General features: G+C 43.2%; 1 protein-coding gene across 1 annotated transcript; it reads left to right on the plus strand.

Moving 5' to 3' along the window:
- Positions 1–531: 531 nt before the first annotated feature.
- Positions 532–14,804, plus strand: LOC141033033 (LEAF RUST 10 DISEASE-RESISTANCE LOCUS RECEPTOR-LIKE PROTEIN KINASE-like 2.3). The gene is made up of 5 exons (XM_073506261.1): positions 532–1,164; positions 2,259–2,732; positions 3,326–3,700; positions 5,026–7,239; positions 7,312–14,804. The coding sequence occupies exons 1-4, from the start codon at positions 1,125–1,127 to the stop codon at positions 6,063–6,065; spliced, it is 1,929 nt and encodes a 642-aa protein (XP_073362362.1). The 5' UTR covers positions 532–1,124; the 3' UTR covers positions 6,066–7,239; positions 7,312–14,804.
- Positions 14,805–15,940: the final 1,136 nt, after the last annotated feature.

Raw genomic sequence — 15,940 nt, forward strand, 5'->3', positions numbered from 1 at the left:
TGCCACCCACTAAACACTAGCAGTTGCCATGTAGCACTACAAGAAGGCATGGCAAAAAAACATGTTCGGGTAAAAAAGAGAGTTGCCATGTGCTCACAAGCACGCTAGGGCAGTTGCCATGTAAAAGAAAGAGTTGCCATCTGCTTACGTGCACGCTACGGCAGTTGCCATGTACCATGCAAAAACACATGGCAACTCGGGTAAAAAAGAGTTGCCATCTGCTTACAAGCAAAGCTAGGGCAGTTGTCATATACCTGCAGAAACACATGGCAACTACCAGCTTTGGGTGTGGGCTAGGAGACGGGCGTGTGGGTGAAGTGATAAACGCCCACACACCAGCCCCCGTGTGGTGAAAAAAGGACGTGTGGGCGACCGGATGAATGCCCACACACCAGCTTAGTCCTACGTGGCACACAAAAACTGCTAAAACGCGCCAAGATTCGTGCAGAATTGGTTGGACGAGGATCCATGCGTGTGGGCGAGTTGCCAGACGCCCACACGTGTGGGCGTTAACATTTTCGTAAAAAAAAAAGAAGAACCCACGTGTACATGACCGGCCCACCTTCCTCCGCTGCGAGCGATGAGAGTTGTTGGGGCATAGACGCGACTGCTTGACGCCCGCCAATGCCCCCAACAACCCCAGCCGCAACCACGATTCCGCCGCCGCCGCCGAGCTCTTCACTTCGGGCACCGCTGCTGCTGCGAGGCGACACTATGAGGATTTTGACGATGTTGCCATGCCAGATGCCGCAAGCATGGTGCCGTGCAGTCGATGAGAGCGAGAGGGAGGCACGGCCGCACGGGTAGTGATGCGCGATGCGTGCGTGAGCATTGCCCAAGGTTGATAGAGGGTCACGCCTCACGCGGCTACTGATTATTTCATATCTACAGCCGGCTGGCGCCTAGCGCCGGCCAACGCGGCCGAACACCGAACGTCCGCGTTCTCCCACCTGCTCCCTTGTTTCTGCCAAGTCTCTTTCTCCTACCAAACTCCCACCATAGGTTGAGTCATAGCAGAGAGGAAAAGAAAGCAGACACAAATTCGCAGCGCGGCGCGGCTCCGGCTTCCTGTAAACGTAGCCAGGTGTCGCCGGCGCCGGTCCTTACCGCCGCCGCGCCAGGAGATGATGCTGCCCGGGCATGCCTTGTGCCGCGCTGAACAAGGTAAGCCAGACTCCCCTTATCTGAGCTCACTCCAAGGTTGCGTTGCAACACCGGGACCCGTGCTTGATGTCTTGTTTGCTTTGCTTCGTTAGAGAATCTCCAACAGATGCGCTAGATTAGCCGCGCGCTGAAAAAAACGACTATATTGCGTGATCGAAACTGGCGCTCGAGCAGACAAACCTGTTGGAAAGTCGGACTTTGCTTAGCGTTTCTGTGGGGGTGTGAGGTGACGGCAATTCAGTGTTCGCCGTGGTGGCTGTTCTAGGATCTTCGTTGCCCCGCTTGTTCACTGTCCAAATCGTTTGGAGCTCGGTTGGGAGTCGTGGGAATGGTGGAGGTGAGTAGCTCCTGCGCTGCCCTTGCTTTGCTGTGTAGCGGGAGCCTAATCAGGGAATGCTTCAAGAGCTTAGAATTGTCTCATGCCATGAACCCGTGTCTTTGATGGAACATTTGCACTATATTTTCTTGCCCGTTCTTATTAAATAGCCCTGCTTCAGTACTCCCGCCGTTAAAAAATACTTGTCGTGGTTTTAGTTAGCTCAAAAGATCCGTTGCTCATTGGTGGAACACTTCACTGTATTTTTTTAACCGTTCTTATCAAATAGTGCTGCTTCAGTAGGTAGATCTGTTTCTAGAGAGAACTAGTTAATTATTGGCTTAATAAGGAATGCTTTGGAGGCAATCGAGACGATAAGTATTCTGAGTGTCCTTAATTCACCATCGCTTTGAGATAAACATAAGTGTGTCTGTTCTGTACTAAAAAAAAAGTCTGTACTCTAGCCTCATTTCGCATCAACTCAGTTAAATTAAAAGTATGTACTCTAGCCTCATTTCGCATCAACTCAGTTAAATTGCATTAGTGGTAGATGGTCTTGAAAACATTTCGACCTGACTAGTTAGAAAGGCAGGTTGTGTATTACTCCCTCCGTCCCATAATATAAGAGCGCTTTTGACACTAATGGGCCATGCGGACCATGGGCTGTTCACACTAATTCTGTAGATATGTGAGTTCATATCAATTAGTTGCACTTCTCAGCATACCCCTATCTTAATTAAGATGATGCTGATTGGTTGGTTGTACTGTTTCTTGGCAGGACTGTTTGAAGATGCTCCAAGGAAACTTTTATTTAATTTCTTGGTCGTTATATTGGCTCTGGAATTTATCAATAAGGCTGATTTGATTGCCAAAACATCGGCTCTAAAGGCTGACACTCACACTCCTATTATGTCTGCTTCACAAGAATGGAGTTCAGTTCGGCCCATGGTATCCCAAACCAAAGTTGTCACAAGTATTGCAATGAGTCAGCATAGACAAAAGAAGCCATATTCATCACCATCAGCTCTATCATCTGTGCACTCTCCTATCTCTGCGCCGAGCTATAGCTCCATCTCGGGTGCTTCTGAACTCTCTTTTGATTCACTGGACCTGTTCGATCCTTCGATGCAGCACAACAGGCGCTCAGCAGAAGAGGTTCCTGCTCATGTGGATGCTGACCTCCCTGATGCAGCTTCGAATACTAGTACAGCTCCTTCTGGAGTGGTGCAGCCCCCACTATCTCCATACGATGGTAACTTTTCAAGTTTTCCTAGATCCTGAAATAATTTAATTCCAAATGATTTCATCATGTCAAACATGACTACAAATTACATAAAAGGTGATACTTGTGTATTTTAATCTAATCTGCATCTTCCTCATTTGGGAAAGTAGCACCATGTGACTGATCGTAATATCAATTGTCTTACCCATAGTTTTAAATAGCACGCTATGCCTCTTAGCGGCGGACCTTTTCTAAACGCTATAGCGCGCTATTTAAAATGTGTGTTCATGTATTTGGACCAAAGTGCCTTAGCACAGTACCTCTTCTAAACGCTATAGCGTGTTATAACAGAGCTATATCGCGCTATTTAAAACCACTCTTACCTGGCTGTAAATTATATAAGCTTGTTAGCTTTTATTAGTTCAAGCATAATGTTTTGATCCATCATTTTGGAATGGTGACTGATGAAATGGTTGGTAGCAGTTTCATAAATAATCAATGGTGATGGATAACATTTGACATCAATCATAGATACTTATGTATGTTAGTACACCCTGATATTTGCTCTAGATGCGCTGTCGTACAGTCAAATATGTTATATAATTCACTCTCTGTTTCACTAGGCTGTTGTGCTCCGAACATGGTACAGAGACGAGGTAGCGAGAACTGCCATTGTGTTTACCCGGTAAGAGTTGTGCTCTTTCTTCACAATGTTTCCTTGAATTCAAATTGGAGCAACGAATTTCTTGAGGAGCTTGCGTCACATCTCAACTTGCGGGTTACTCAGTTTGAGATTGTAAATTTCTATGTTGTTGGAACTTCTGGGCTAAATATGACAATGGACATAGCTCCCCACACTGGAAATAGCTTCTCATCCGAACAAGTTACTGCGATGAATTATTCTCTTAGCCTGCATACAATTCGGATCAATCCAGTACTGATTGGGGACTACAATCTTCTTGATCTAGTATGGTTCAGGCCATTGGCTCCAGCTCCTGGTAATCCTTTGACACCTTGACATTCTTCTATGTGTTACAAAGCTGTAGATCTTTTAGTGTCTAATTAAGGTAGAGAAACTGGAATTCCACTTCATTTAGTTCTCTTTTAATTATGTCCGATTGTCGACTGCTTGAACCTTGAACCACCAACTTGTCCATTCTATCTGTCAGATGCAAACTCAAACAATCCTCGATGACACATCTTACTACTCATCCGGTTTGAAGATCTTGCTACTCATTCGAGCATTTCTGATCGCTGTAAATCAAGCCTGTCAGATCTAACTATGAATCGTCAGTTCCCTCACGTTTCTTCAGGTGTGGCAATGCCTGTAATTTGAATAAAGTTGTTCAGGTTAGTGGTTAAACTGAAACCCATCTTGAACCAGGAACCTTGCCTCGGACTACTTGTTCTCGACTTAGTTGGCACTGGAAACTTGAACCAATTTATTTCTGGCGAACACCCACATAGATGGATTTAACTGATTTATTCACGGGACTGCTCGACAGGAACCACCTTATGGTTGTGGGCAAGACATATCCATATGAATGATGTGTGTTGAACTGCTTAGCATATTGACAGCAAACAAATCCATCCGTGGCTGATAATATCATCTGTTTAGCACCGTGACCTATTCAGAAGTAGATCATCAACATCTTCTCCTGTGAACACTAGTTAAGTTGTGTTCGTCACTTGACAGTATTCGCTTACACATTGGCATTGACTATTCTGACCTGAAATTGCCGATGACACCTGAACAATCACACCAATCTGATCTCAAAACGAATTCATCACCACTAATCCTAAAACTGACAAGAGGCTTCCCTATTGGTCACTATAAGATCAACTTCAAGTGATGATCTTTTCTTGAGAAAATAAGAACTGGCCCTTATTTTTCATGTATAAACTTATCTCTCTCAGAGGTTAATGGTTATGCATAGAAAACAACGGCCTTTCTTATTCTAGAGAAAACAACAGTGGTTGTTCCTGTAACAGAAATTACTAATGTGCTAGACTAGTAGATGAATAGCAAGTTAATTCTGTTCAAATGTGTACGATAAACAAAAGGAATATATTTGTCCGTCCTTTAACAAGCTCTGCTTCAATTGTATGTATTTAGTAGTTGTGTCCAGTTTATTTGAAAAGTGCACGAGTTCTTGACACACTGGTTAATTCTGGAGTTTATGACGCATATACAAATAGGTTTGCCAAAAGGGTCTTTAACTAGAATATTTCCACACATTTTGCAAGATGCAATCACTAACTAGAAGATTGTAGAAGTTACTTCCCCGTTTGATGCCTTTTCCCCTCCAAAATTTTGATGCAGATGCAATAGCAGGCAGCTCGAGCGTACTTATGCTTCTTTTTGCATTTTGGTTGGGCTACAGGAAGTACGGATCCAAAAGGAAATCAAAGGAGAGAGCAAAGATTGAGTCCATCCTACAAAAGAATGGAACTGTCCATTTGAAACGGTACACTTATGCCCAAGTGAAAAGAATAACGAGATCTTTTGCTGAAAAGCTAGGTCAAGGTGGATTTGGTGCTGTTTACAGAGGCGACCTCTTTGATGGTCGTCAGATAGCAGTCAAAATACTCAAGGACTACAAGACTGATGGGGAGGATTTCATCAATGAGGTAGCTAGCATTAGTAGAACTTCTCACGTTAACGTTCTTAATCTCTTAGGATTTTGCTTGGAAGGATCTAAAAGGGCATTAATTTATGACTATATGCCTAATGGTTCACTTGAAAAGTATGCCTTCAAGGATGGCTCTAAAGGTGGAAATACTTTAGGTTGGGAAAAATTATTTGATATAGCAGTGGGCATTGCTCGAGGACTTGAATATCTCCACAGAGGATGCAATACCCGCATGGTGCATTTTGATATCAAGCCCCACAACATTCTATTGGATCAAAATTTCTGTCCAAAGATTTCTGATTTTGGACTAGCCAAGCAGTGCCTCAATAAAGAAAGTGTTATTTCCATTGGTGGTGCAAGAGGAACAATAGGCTATATAGCCCCCGAGGTTTATTCGAAGCAATTTGGAACAGTAAGTACTAAGTCTGATGTTTACAGTTATGGAATGATGGTTCTTGAGATGGTTGGGGCAAGGGACAAGAATATCAGCCAAAATAGTGAATCTACCAGCCAATATTTCCCACAATGGATTTATGAACATTTAGATGAATATTGTCTTAGTGCTTCCGAGATAAATGGAGGGACCTCAGAGATTGTAAGGAAGATGATAGTGGTAGGGAGGTGCATACAGTTGAGTCCTACAGATCGTCCAACAATGACTAGAGTTGTCGAGATGCTTGAAGGGAGCACAACTAACATCGAATTGCCACCAACGGTGCTCTTGAGTTGATAGGTTTGTATTGTTCTCCGGCACTTGCTCAAGTATTGCATAATTTGTGAGAAAGATTGGAAATTTTTAATTCTTAAATGATGGACTGAAAATTTAAAGACTTCCGAGTGCCATTTGTGTGTATGCAGTGGGGATTCCACCAAATTATTGACCGAGTGTGACCATATTTGTGGAGACATATTCTAATTGGGCCTAGCAATTGGCAGCTCATGACGGGCGTGAGGGCGTGTGCACGCTTTTTTTCTTCTTTTTTCTCCTGGTTTTGTTGTTTTTCTATTTTTATTATAAATTTTCCTCTCGGTAGTGTTTTTTAGAAAATTTGATTACTTTTAAATACACAACTTTTTTAATTTATCATATATTTCTAATTCGTGAAAATTTCTTAAAATTTTGTGATTTTTAAAATTCGTAAACACTTTTGCAAATTCCTGAGTATTTTATTTTTTTGAACATTATTCCAAATCTGTCATAATTTTGAAAATTTATGAATCTTTTAAATCCGTGAATTTTTTATTTCACCAACTTTTTCAAAACTGAAAATGATAAAAGATAGCATTCTTTTCCAAGCCAGCAGGAGTGAACCAGAGGATTGTGGGCCGTGGCCCGTGCCCATTTTTGTGGCAACCTGGCCCTTAAAGCGCAAAATAGGAGCATTTTCTATTTACCGCGCATTGCGACTTAATATCGAGTCTTACATAGAGCCTACGAGCGAGTGGCTGGACTGGGCCATCTCAGTTTTGGTTTTTTTTAGAAAGCATGCTTGTATTCAAATCATCAAATCTCTACTTCTAATGGACGAGTTGGTTGAATAGTCCCCCCACTTTCGTCTGGTTTTTTTTCGACTGGTTTTTTTTCGTCCCACCTTCGTCTGGTTTTTTTTCGTCGTTTTTTTTTGGTCTGGTTTTTCTTTCGTATCTCACCCCGCACGTAAAACTAACCTCAATCTCGATCTGTTTCATCTCAGCCTCCAGCCCCGAGAGGAGCCGCCGCCGCCGCCGAGAGGAGACGCCCCAGCCCCGAGAGGAGCCACCGCCGCCGAGAGGAGACGCCCCAACCCCGAGAGGATCCGCCGCCGCCGGGGAACGAGGTCGCCGCCGCCTCCCTCGCCCGCGGCCATGATGACCGATCTGGCGTGGGCGCCGCAGATCACCCTCTGGTCCATGGCCTCGACCAGGTACGAATCCCTCCTCCACTTCTTCTGGTTTGGTTATTTCCGCATCTTGATCTGATTCGGGCGTGTGTGCAGTTTGCTATGATCTGGCGACGGGATGCAAGGAGAAGCTGCTGCGGTTTCAAGGGGCCGTGAGGATGCCCACCATGAAGGCGTGTCTGGGATGATGGAGGTGATATCCAGGCCCTGCTGATATCGGCCAGGTCCCCGATGCCGTCGACTGGCGGCGGCCACCGTGTCCTCTTCCATGGCGTCGGCGGGGCCTTCCCCTGCCAAGCGCAGCGGCTCCTTGGCTGGATCACCGTCGCACACCTCGCCGGCGTGGTCGGCAAGATCTGCATCTCGATCCTCGCCACTCTCCATCCTCTTGCAGGTAATAGGCTTTCCGCCCCCTCTTTTATCTCCCGCGTTCTCGTGTGCACGGATTGTGAGCGTGAAGGAATATTTCTCTTCTATTTCATGGTGCTGCTGTGCTCCTTCTGCCTTCACACTGCACATATATAGATTCTTCAAAGGAATTGGATGCTGATAATATCAACTTAGTTCCCTGAATGTGATATATATATATATTCTTCCCTCGCTTTGAATTGATTGCCCCAAACAATATATCTCTGGTTGACAGTCATGGCCTATTATTATTGTTGTTAATTTACAACACTCTGCGCTGTATTGTCCAATCATGGTCCAAACTTAAACCTTGGCTGTGGATTCATTGTATGTACCATATGCTGTTCATAGCTACAAAATTGCAATCTCTTGAAAATGTTCTTGAATACAGTAATTTTTTTGTCACATAACCCATATGCTGATGATAAAGTTTGTTGTATGAGCTTGTGGCATACTGATCCGACAGGTGGCAGGTATGCGTTCAGATGTTGCAGCTCTAAGGAAGGGTAGTATATGGCACATGGCTTTGTGGGTTGTTCGACAAGAAGTGTTTTGGGCATATTCGAAAGGCAATCTTGTCAAAATTGTACATCGATTTTCTTATTCCGCCATCAGCTTCTATTGATATGAGCGATACAAAAAGTTCAGCAATGAATTTTAGTATGTTAACTTGCAAGATTTCTCGTGACTATTTTTTTTGTTATAGGTTTATAAATTTCGAAATATAGTTGCAGCTTCACGGAATGGACGGCCCAAATTATGTTAGTGTCTATATGTTTACTTGGTGGTGGTCTAGCGTGAGTGACACCTGCATCTGTAACTTACCAATTGGATGTTGTTCGAAATCACCTGACAACACAGGTGATGCTTTTCTTCCTTTTGTGATTTGTGAATAACACTAAGCCAATCAATCAATCAATATAACTTCCAGTTAGAACTTAGAGCATCTTTACCTAACGCTTTCATGCAATGCAGCTTTACAGACCAAAGGAACAGGTTTTAGTAAGCTAAACTTTCATGTCTATAAAATTCTGCAGAAAACCACTAGGTATTACAAGGGCATCTTTCACACGTTGTCTACAATTTGTAGAGAAGAGAGTGGTAGAGGATTGTATAAAGGCCTTTGGTCCACCTTATTGGTAAGCCGTCTGCTTCTACTGAGAATTGTTTTTTAGTTGACTTCCCAGTAACTTTTATGAGTTACAGGGAGTTGGACCTGATATATCAATCAACGTTTATGTATATGAATCCCTGAGGTCTCATTGGCAAATGGAAAGTTGAATGTCAAACTGTGCGACCAATGATTTGCTATGGTACCTCCCTCTTCTCTCTTCTATGAACCCTATAACACACGTCTCAAATCTTAATTTCTTTTATCCTATTGCAGGTTAATTCCAGTTGGCTATGTTAACCTACAGTAATCAATCAAGTCAACAAATATAACAATGATACTTTGTCTTCTGTTTTTTGGTGGTGATTTTTTTTGTGACTGAACTAACAGGAGCTGAAGCATGTGTTCTTATTTTTTTATATGACTAGATGCATATGAACTGAAGCTCCATAATTTTCTTTTCAAGTCGACATTGGTGGCAACCAATACAATTAGCGTTATTTACAACCAATGAAGTCTTATAATTTTCTTTCTTAGAAATATACAGTGACACTGACTATCATTTAGTAGCTCTACCGGCACTAGCCAAAAACAATAATATTTATTTATTTAACCACCAAATAGAACAATAGGTTATTCTGCATTATGGGTACACAAATCACAACACTATATTTCAGCTGTAGAAATCTGTGTGGATGCCTGCTGATATTTTAAGCCTACATATTGCCGATTTGGTTTGAGGAATGCTTGAAGCATAATTTACTCCCTAATGTGCAAATAGCAGTATCATTTTTTGTCAAGAAACTGAGAAGACGGAAGAGAGTTGGTGTTGTCAGTGTGGTGAGCCTATGCGGCAACCACAAGGCTGAAGTCTGCTTTGATCGTTGTTCAAGATTTGAGCTTTGGCTCCGGTTTTGATAGCTCTATATCAGTGAGTTTAGTACAGTAACTATTTTAAGTATCTTTACTGTGCATAGTTGCATACATTTTATTCATGGATTAGTCTTGGTAATATTAACATTTGAAAAGCAATTTTTGTGTGACCATTTTTTCATCTTAGTATCTCCATCTACCAGCAAAAGGCAACGTGCACAAACCTGTATTTAGCATGCAACATGAGATAGTGTGCATCGAAACTATGCTTATGTTTGTGACATTCATGTGGCATCTCATGCAGATAGATTTTATTATCCATTTCTGTAGCATGCAATGTTTATTTTCTTCTTTTGGTCCATAATCCCTCCTCAAAGAAATATAAGAGTGTTTAGATCACTAAAGAAGTGATCTAAACGCTCTTATATTTCTTTACATAGGGAGTACATGTCATGATTGTTGGATACACATGCAGACTTTCAGCGAGTTTTTGTTCTCGGACTTGGGATCCACAGTCCAAAGTTGATTGGTGGATCAAGTGAACTTGGTGCATCTCCATTCAAGCTGGTGTACAATTACCAGCCTGCTTGTTTAGCGCAGTCTCCACAATCATACAAGCAAATGAGCATCTGTGGTGGCTTTGGGCGCGTGTTTGAGGCTGGTCCGGTATTTAGATCAGAAAAATCAAACACTCACAGGCATCTGTGTGAGTTTATTGGGTTGGATGCAGAAATGGAGATTAAGAAGCACTACTTTGAGGCAAGGAAGATTTGGAGGAAATAATTCTTTAGTTTGTCTATTGAAGCGATGCTGACCAAGTACTGATTTTTGTTTTCAGGTTTGTGATATCATAGATTGCTAATTGTAGCAATATTCAAACACCCAAATGAAAATTGTCAGAAGGAACTCGAGACAATAAATAGGCAGTATCCATTTGAACCTCTGAAGGTAAGACATTACTCCTTACTGTTTTGTGTTGTTATATGTGTGCTTTTGCTTAATTTACTGTCTCAACTTCTTCTAATTTATATACAGTACCTAGAGAAAACGTTGAAGCTAACGTACGAGGAAGGGATTAAAATGCTCAAGGTACTAACATGTACTTTTATGTATGTCTATGATATCATTATTGTGGCGTTGTATACAATATGCTCTTTTTTGTTGTTCTCACAGTATGATCGATACTAGAACTTAATAGCCCAATTATATTGCATGAAAGGCCTTTGTTGGAAATGATAAAACAGCTAGACAGTGAAATGCCGACCAGCCCCATGTCACTCCATCCCCATGGGCGACCCTAAGCCCGGCGACCCCCACCCTCCTCCCCTCACCGTCGCCGAGCGGGCGGCGGCGGGGACGGTTCCTTTTCTCCGCGGTTGTGTCCTCCATGAGTTGGGGAGCTCATGGGGCGGGCGGCAAGCGGAGGGCGACGGCCAGCGCGGTGTCGTGCCTCTTGCGTCGGCGGATGTGGTGAGGTGGGTGGCCTAGGAGGCGTGGGCGACTCGGTTGCTGGGGCAGCTGCCCGGGAGCGGGCTCGAAGGCTCAGATCATGGCGGTCCCGATCTGTCCGCTCCGGCCATGGGGCTGGCCGTTGGATACTGTGACATGGGCATGGTTGGGCTGCGTCCAGGCCGTGCTTACTGCGTGAGCTTTGGCTTTCGTGGTGTATCTGAGGCTCGGTTGTGTTGTGTTGTGCGTTGGTGTTGACTCGCCTCCATGTTGGTCGTGCGGATCGATCGAAGGGCTCTCGGAACTGGTGGTCATGGTTTGCTGCTGCCCGTATAGCGTGGTCTTGGCTTGCTCTCGATCTGCGGTGGCTGAGTTCCTTCCTCGGGGCTGGGTTAGGTCGAGGGGCTTAGGACGAAAGTCTTGGTTTGATGGGCGTTGAAGGATACCAGCGACCATGGCGTTGTAGCTCCCTCCTCTTTGGAGTTGTCATCGATGAGTTCCTCCTCTTCACTAGACCATGGCTTGCTGGTTTTAAGGGTTGCCGTGGGGGTTGTTGGTGTGGGCGGCCATCTCCTGAGGTCTGCCAGCTGTTGTGGGTCACTCTGGGCGAAATCTTAAGTCTTCGAAGGGGGTCGATGACCGCGACTTACTTTGTCCGTGTCAACAAACAATTCGAAATACCTCGACTTTTTCAGAACAGGTCCGAGTCAAATAGCAATGATTCGAAGCACTTCTTTTTCCATTACACTATTTCAGAAACCTAATGACTCGATTGTATGGATATGGAAAATACAGGATTTCCGATCCTAGCGGGAAAAGGAGGGAAACGGCGGCGCCCTTGGGCGTCGTTATCCTTCTTGAAGGCATCTCGGAAGAGTTCATCCACTCATCTCTGGGGTGTGGGCAAGTTGGTGGTATAGTTTCGAGTTGGCTGATGTCGGAATTGTTGTTTCTTTTTTGTTTCTCTTCTTTTTTCGGGGCTTTGCACAATTTTCCCTTTTAAATCGCGTGGTTTTCGGCCTTGTTTTCCTCATAAACAGGGCCATTCTGTAATTTTATTTTCCTCTCTTAATGAATTGGGCAAAGCTCCTGCCTTTCTCCTAAAAAAGGCCTTTGTTGGGTAGACAATACATCTACATATAACAACTGTGCAGACTACAAATGTTTTCCCCATTCCTTCCCAAATTAGAAAAGGTATAATTAAGTTCAATGACATGTGGGTTTACCAAGGTAACCAATCAAGCTAAACTGGATTAGCATTTTTTTTCTACTCCCTCCATCGTAAAATATAAGAGCGTTTTTGACACTATACTAGAGTCAAAAACACTTATATTATGGGATGGAGGGAGTAACTTCTATGAATGCCACACAAATTGTAATGGTAATTTCTATACATGTGTGTGATTTTGCAGCATACCAATGAAGCCTTAAAAATAACTTGGATTGGTAAAAAGTAAAATTAGACGGTGGGAGCTGTGTGAGTACGCAAGTTGTACCTTGTCGGTTTTGATGACAAGAAGTCTCTCTATGAGGGCATCCATAGCTTGATGATTTTGCACCTCTAAGATTGCCTTTAATGATTTTCTGTTTGCCTTTATATATTGCAGGTTTCATTCTGGAATCCTCTAGGCAGGGTGCTTGCAATCCCCTACATCTCGGCTGCAACAAAAAAGACCCAACGAGGCTGTTGTTTCAAGCTCAGACCCTCTTCATTGCACGCGGTGCTAGAAGGAGAACTGGGTTGTGGTGGTGTTGCTGGTCGTTTTCCTTTTTACTTTTGCACTTTGGCCATCATAAACGACACAGGCTTGCTCCCCGGATGGATCTCTTTCTCTCCCTGGATCTTTTAAACAGGTGTTGTGATTAAAATTGTGATAAATCAGTGTTCATCACTATTCTTTTTGGACTTGAATAGATCTATGTCTAAATTACACATAATGTGTAGGAGAAAATTACTATAGCTGGACTTTCATGTCTTTCTTGAATCCATGGCAAAGCATAGTCACCTTAGTACTATGTTGCTTTGCACATGTCTTCTCATGGCCTTATTAAAGATCTTGTTTCCATGGCTTTAAACACAAGATGATATTTTTGTAGCATATTTCATATAAGTTTTCCTCCTATAAGGCTATAATTTCAAATTCAAGCCCACCCAACACACAAAGTTTCTATCTTCTTATTTTCTATACAAGTAGTAGCTTGCGCAGCGGTGGTGTTGATGAATGACACCCAATGCAGAGGCGGCAGTTACCATAGGGAAGAGGTCAAGAACATCTAGCTCTTGTGGTGTTCCTCCTCATTGTTGTCATCGCCATCAACAGCAACAATGACGACCGGCTCATGGGACGGCTACTAGAGAGGGAGCGAGGAAGGGGGAGACAGATCTTTCAGGTACAATGGTACGACAACCATGTTTTGAAATATCAATGAGATTTGGTGCTAAGTTAGCATCGTGTTTTATCCAATCTATCAAACACCATAAGTTTCATGTCGAATGTGTTGTAGAAATATGTTCTTCCATAAATATGGTTTTAGTCCTTCATATTTTAGTATCGTTGTAAATTTATCCATTCACATATTACTCTGAGAAACATTTTTAATTGGGGGAAGGAAGAATGGAAGAAAAGAAGAGTGCTTTGACGTAAAAAAAAGAAGTCGTCAATATAGCCCGTTGCAACGCACGGGCGTTCTACTAGGAGATGCAAGTGAAGTGGAATAATGAAAATACATTGCATCAAGTACATTTTCCGATTGTTACTGTAATTTTTTTCTATACATGTGAAAATGGAAGTGCATTATGCTTATGTATGCAATCAAAAAAAAATTAAAAGGCCCGTGGCAACGCATGGGCATTGTACTAGGGAAATAAGACGAATAGACATGCAGACTAAGCTCCATATCCAAGGGATTTTGGTAGTACATGCCATGTTTATGCTCACTGTTGAATAGTCTGTATATAACTATTTATGCAATACTTGGACCATAGGAGCAATTCATTCTGTATATTTTGCTGGGGATTGTGCCTTGCAGTCAATTTATAGAAGGGTAAGATGTATCGCAATATCTTTGACTTGCATTCTCTGTGATGTCAAGTAAGAAAATAGAATATATACTCTTTGAATTATCTTTTCTTTTTTTCGATGTCTCTATCTTACTTCTATAATCCAATTGGCATTCGCTAGAGTTTCTGTTGATGAAACATTTGTTTTGTGATGTGAGGAGGTTCTGTTTGTGACTTTGCAATCAATATTCGTAGATACGGTTCGTAGATCATGATATCTGCACAATCTCAATCTACTCCTGTGACCATATATTGTATTAATGGGTTGTGTCAGGGTTATTTTATCAACTGCTGGGTTGTTGATCTACATTACGGTTTAATTCTTACACGAATTAATGTTGACTCGATTCTCTGTAGTAGGTTGAGAGGCTTCTCCTCTCATGATTTACTCTGATTAGTTTGCCTGGCTCCATGCTCCTCATGATTTCTTTGAATTTTTCTGTAGGAGCTCGGTCAAAAATCACCTAAGGAAAATCTGTCGTTCTTCTCTACAAGGGTTGCATGTGGAATTTGAGGAGAATCTGTGCACCAGCATCCGACTCCTTGATGTTGCTCTGATCATATTGTGTAAATATATTTCTAATAAAGCAATCGCCCGATGGTGTACATGTTGTAAATAACAAGATGTAATCATCAAGTGTGAGAGATGGCAACATCATGATGGGATGGTATGTACTGTTGTGCTCATCAATAGAGTTAGATCACTTTTCTGTCTGAGAGTCGATTTTTTTGTGTTAGATGGATTGACAAGTACCAAAGATTGATGCCAAGCAGAACTAAAACCTGTCCATGGATTACCTTCGGTCCCGCATTCCAATCAACAGCATTGGGCCGAGCGAGCGCGCGGGTGGCGCAAGAGGCAATGGGCAGCCGGTGGAGACTGAGTGGTGAGCGGCGGTGGCGAGGTCGAGCAATTGGCACCAGCGGCGAGTAGGCAATTACCGTGACGGGCGAGCGGACGAGGCGTGTAGGTGTCACGATTGCATCACAATTGGAATAAAGTAAACAATGCATACGTGTGGCTATTGACTGATTTTGTGTGTTGTGTGCTTGTGTTAACAGCCAGCCAAATCAATCAGCCAAGGGCCATTATGTACATGAGTGTGTTAACAGTGGGTATATCTGAAGATTATTTCTCAACTCGGCATGTGGGTAGAGACTAAAAAGACGATGCCATGGTAGCATGGCAGACCTGGCAAGTGCCACGAACATCATGATATTCTTCCTTTTCTTAATTCCTTGATTTGAAAATTAATTTGCTCTGCATGTATAGGAACATAGCAGTCGGGCAAACGACACTTTGGCATCTTGATCTATCAAGGGATTTTTTTTTACTTTAGAAAATGTGGGTTCGGATTGGTCTGTTGAGTTATGGCTGGCTGATCGGAATAATTTTTCTATTTAAAAAATGTAGCAAATAGCATTTCATTAGAGATTGGTCTGTTGAGTTATGGCTGGCTGATCATAATAATTTTCCTATTTAAAAATGTAGCAAATAGCATTTCATTAGAGATGGCTTTGCAGCAAATTGCAAATCACGCAAACCAAGCCATCGTCGCCTCGTTGCTCTCGCCGGGAGCGACAACAACCGCCGGTCTCTTCTTCGCCTTCTTAGCCGGCATCTCCTCCATCCGGATGCCCTGCGGCACGAGCCACTCCGCCACCGCATGGGACTCGACCTCCAGGAAGTTTAGATCCGTCTTCGGCCGTCCGGCACGCCACACCGCCACGTCGTAGGCACAAGCAGCCTCATCGGCGGTGGGATACGTGCCGAGCCACCAACGCTGCCCGGCATCGGAGAACTCCAGTCCGAAGGTCCCGGA

Source organism: Aegilops tauschii, unplaced genomic scaffold, assembly GCF_002575655.3.
Source record: "Aegilops tauschii subsp. strangulata cultivar AL8/78 unplaced genomic scaffold, Aet v6.0 ptg000641l_obj, whole genome shotgun sequence".
NCBI classification, from domain to species: domain Eukaryota; kingdom Viridiplantae; phylum Streptophyta; class Magnoliopsida; order Poales; family Poaceae; genus Aegilops; species Aegilops tauschii.

Coding starts and splice junctions, on each gene's coding strand:
- LOC141033033 (XM_073506261.1), top strand. CDS start 1,125: ATGATGCTGCCCGGGCATGCCTTGTGCCGCGCTGAACAAG. Junction 1,165..2,258: donor CTTGTGCCGCGCTGAACAAG/GTAAGCCAGACT, acceptor GTTTCTTGGCAG/GACTGTTTGAAGATGCTCCA. Junction 2,733..3,325: donor CCCACTATCTCCATACGATG/GTAACTTTTCAA, acceptor CTGTTTCACTAG/GCTGTTGTGCTCCGAACATG.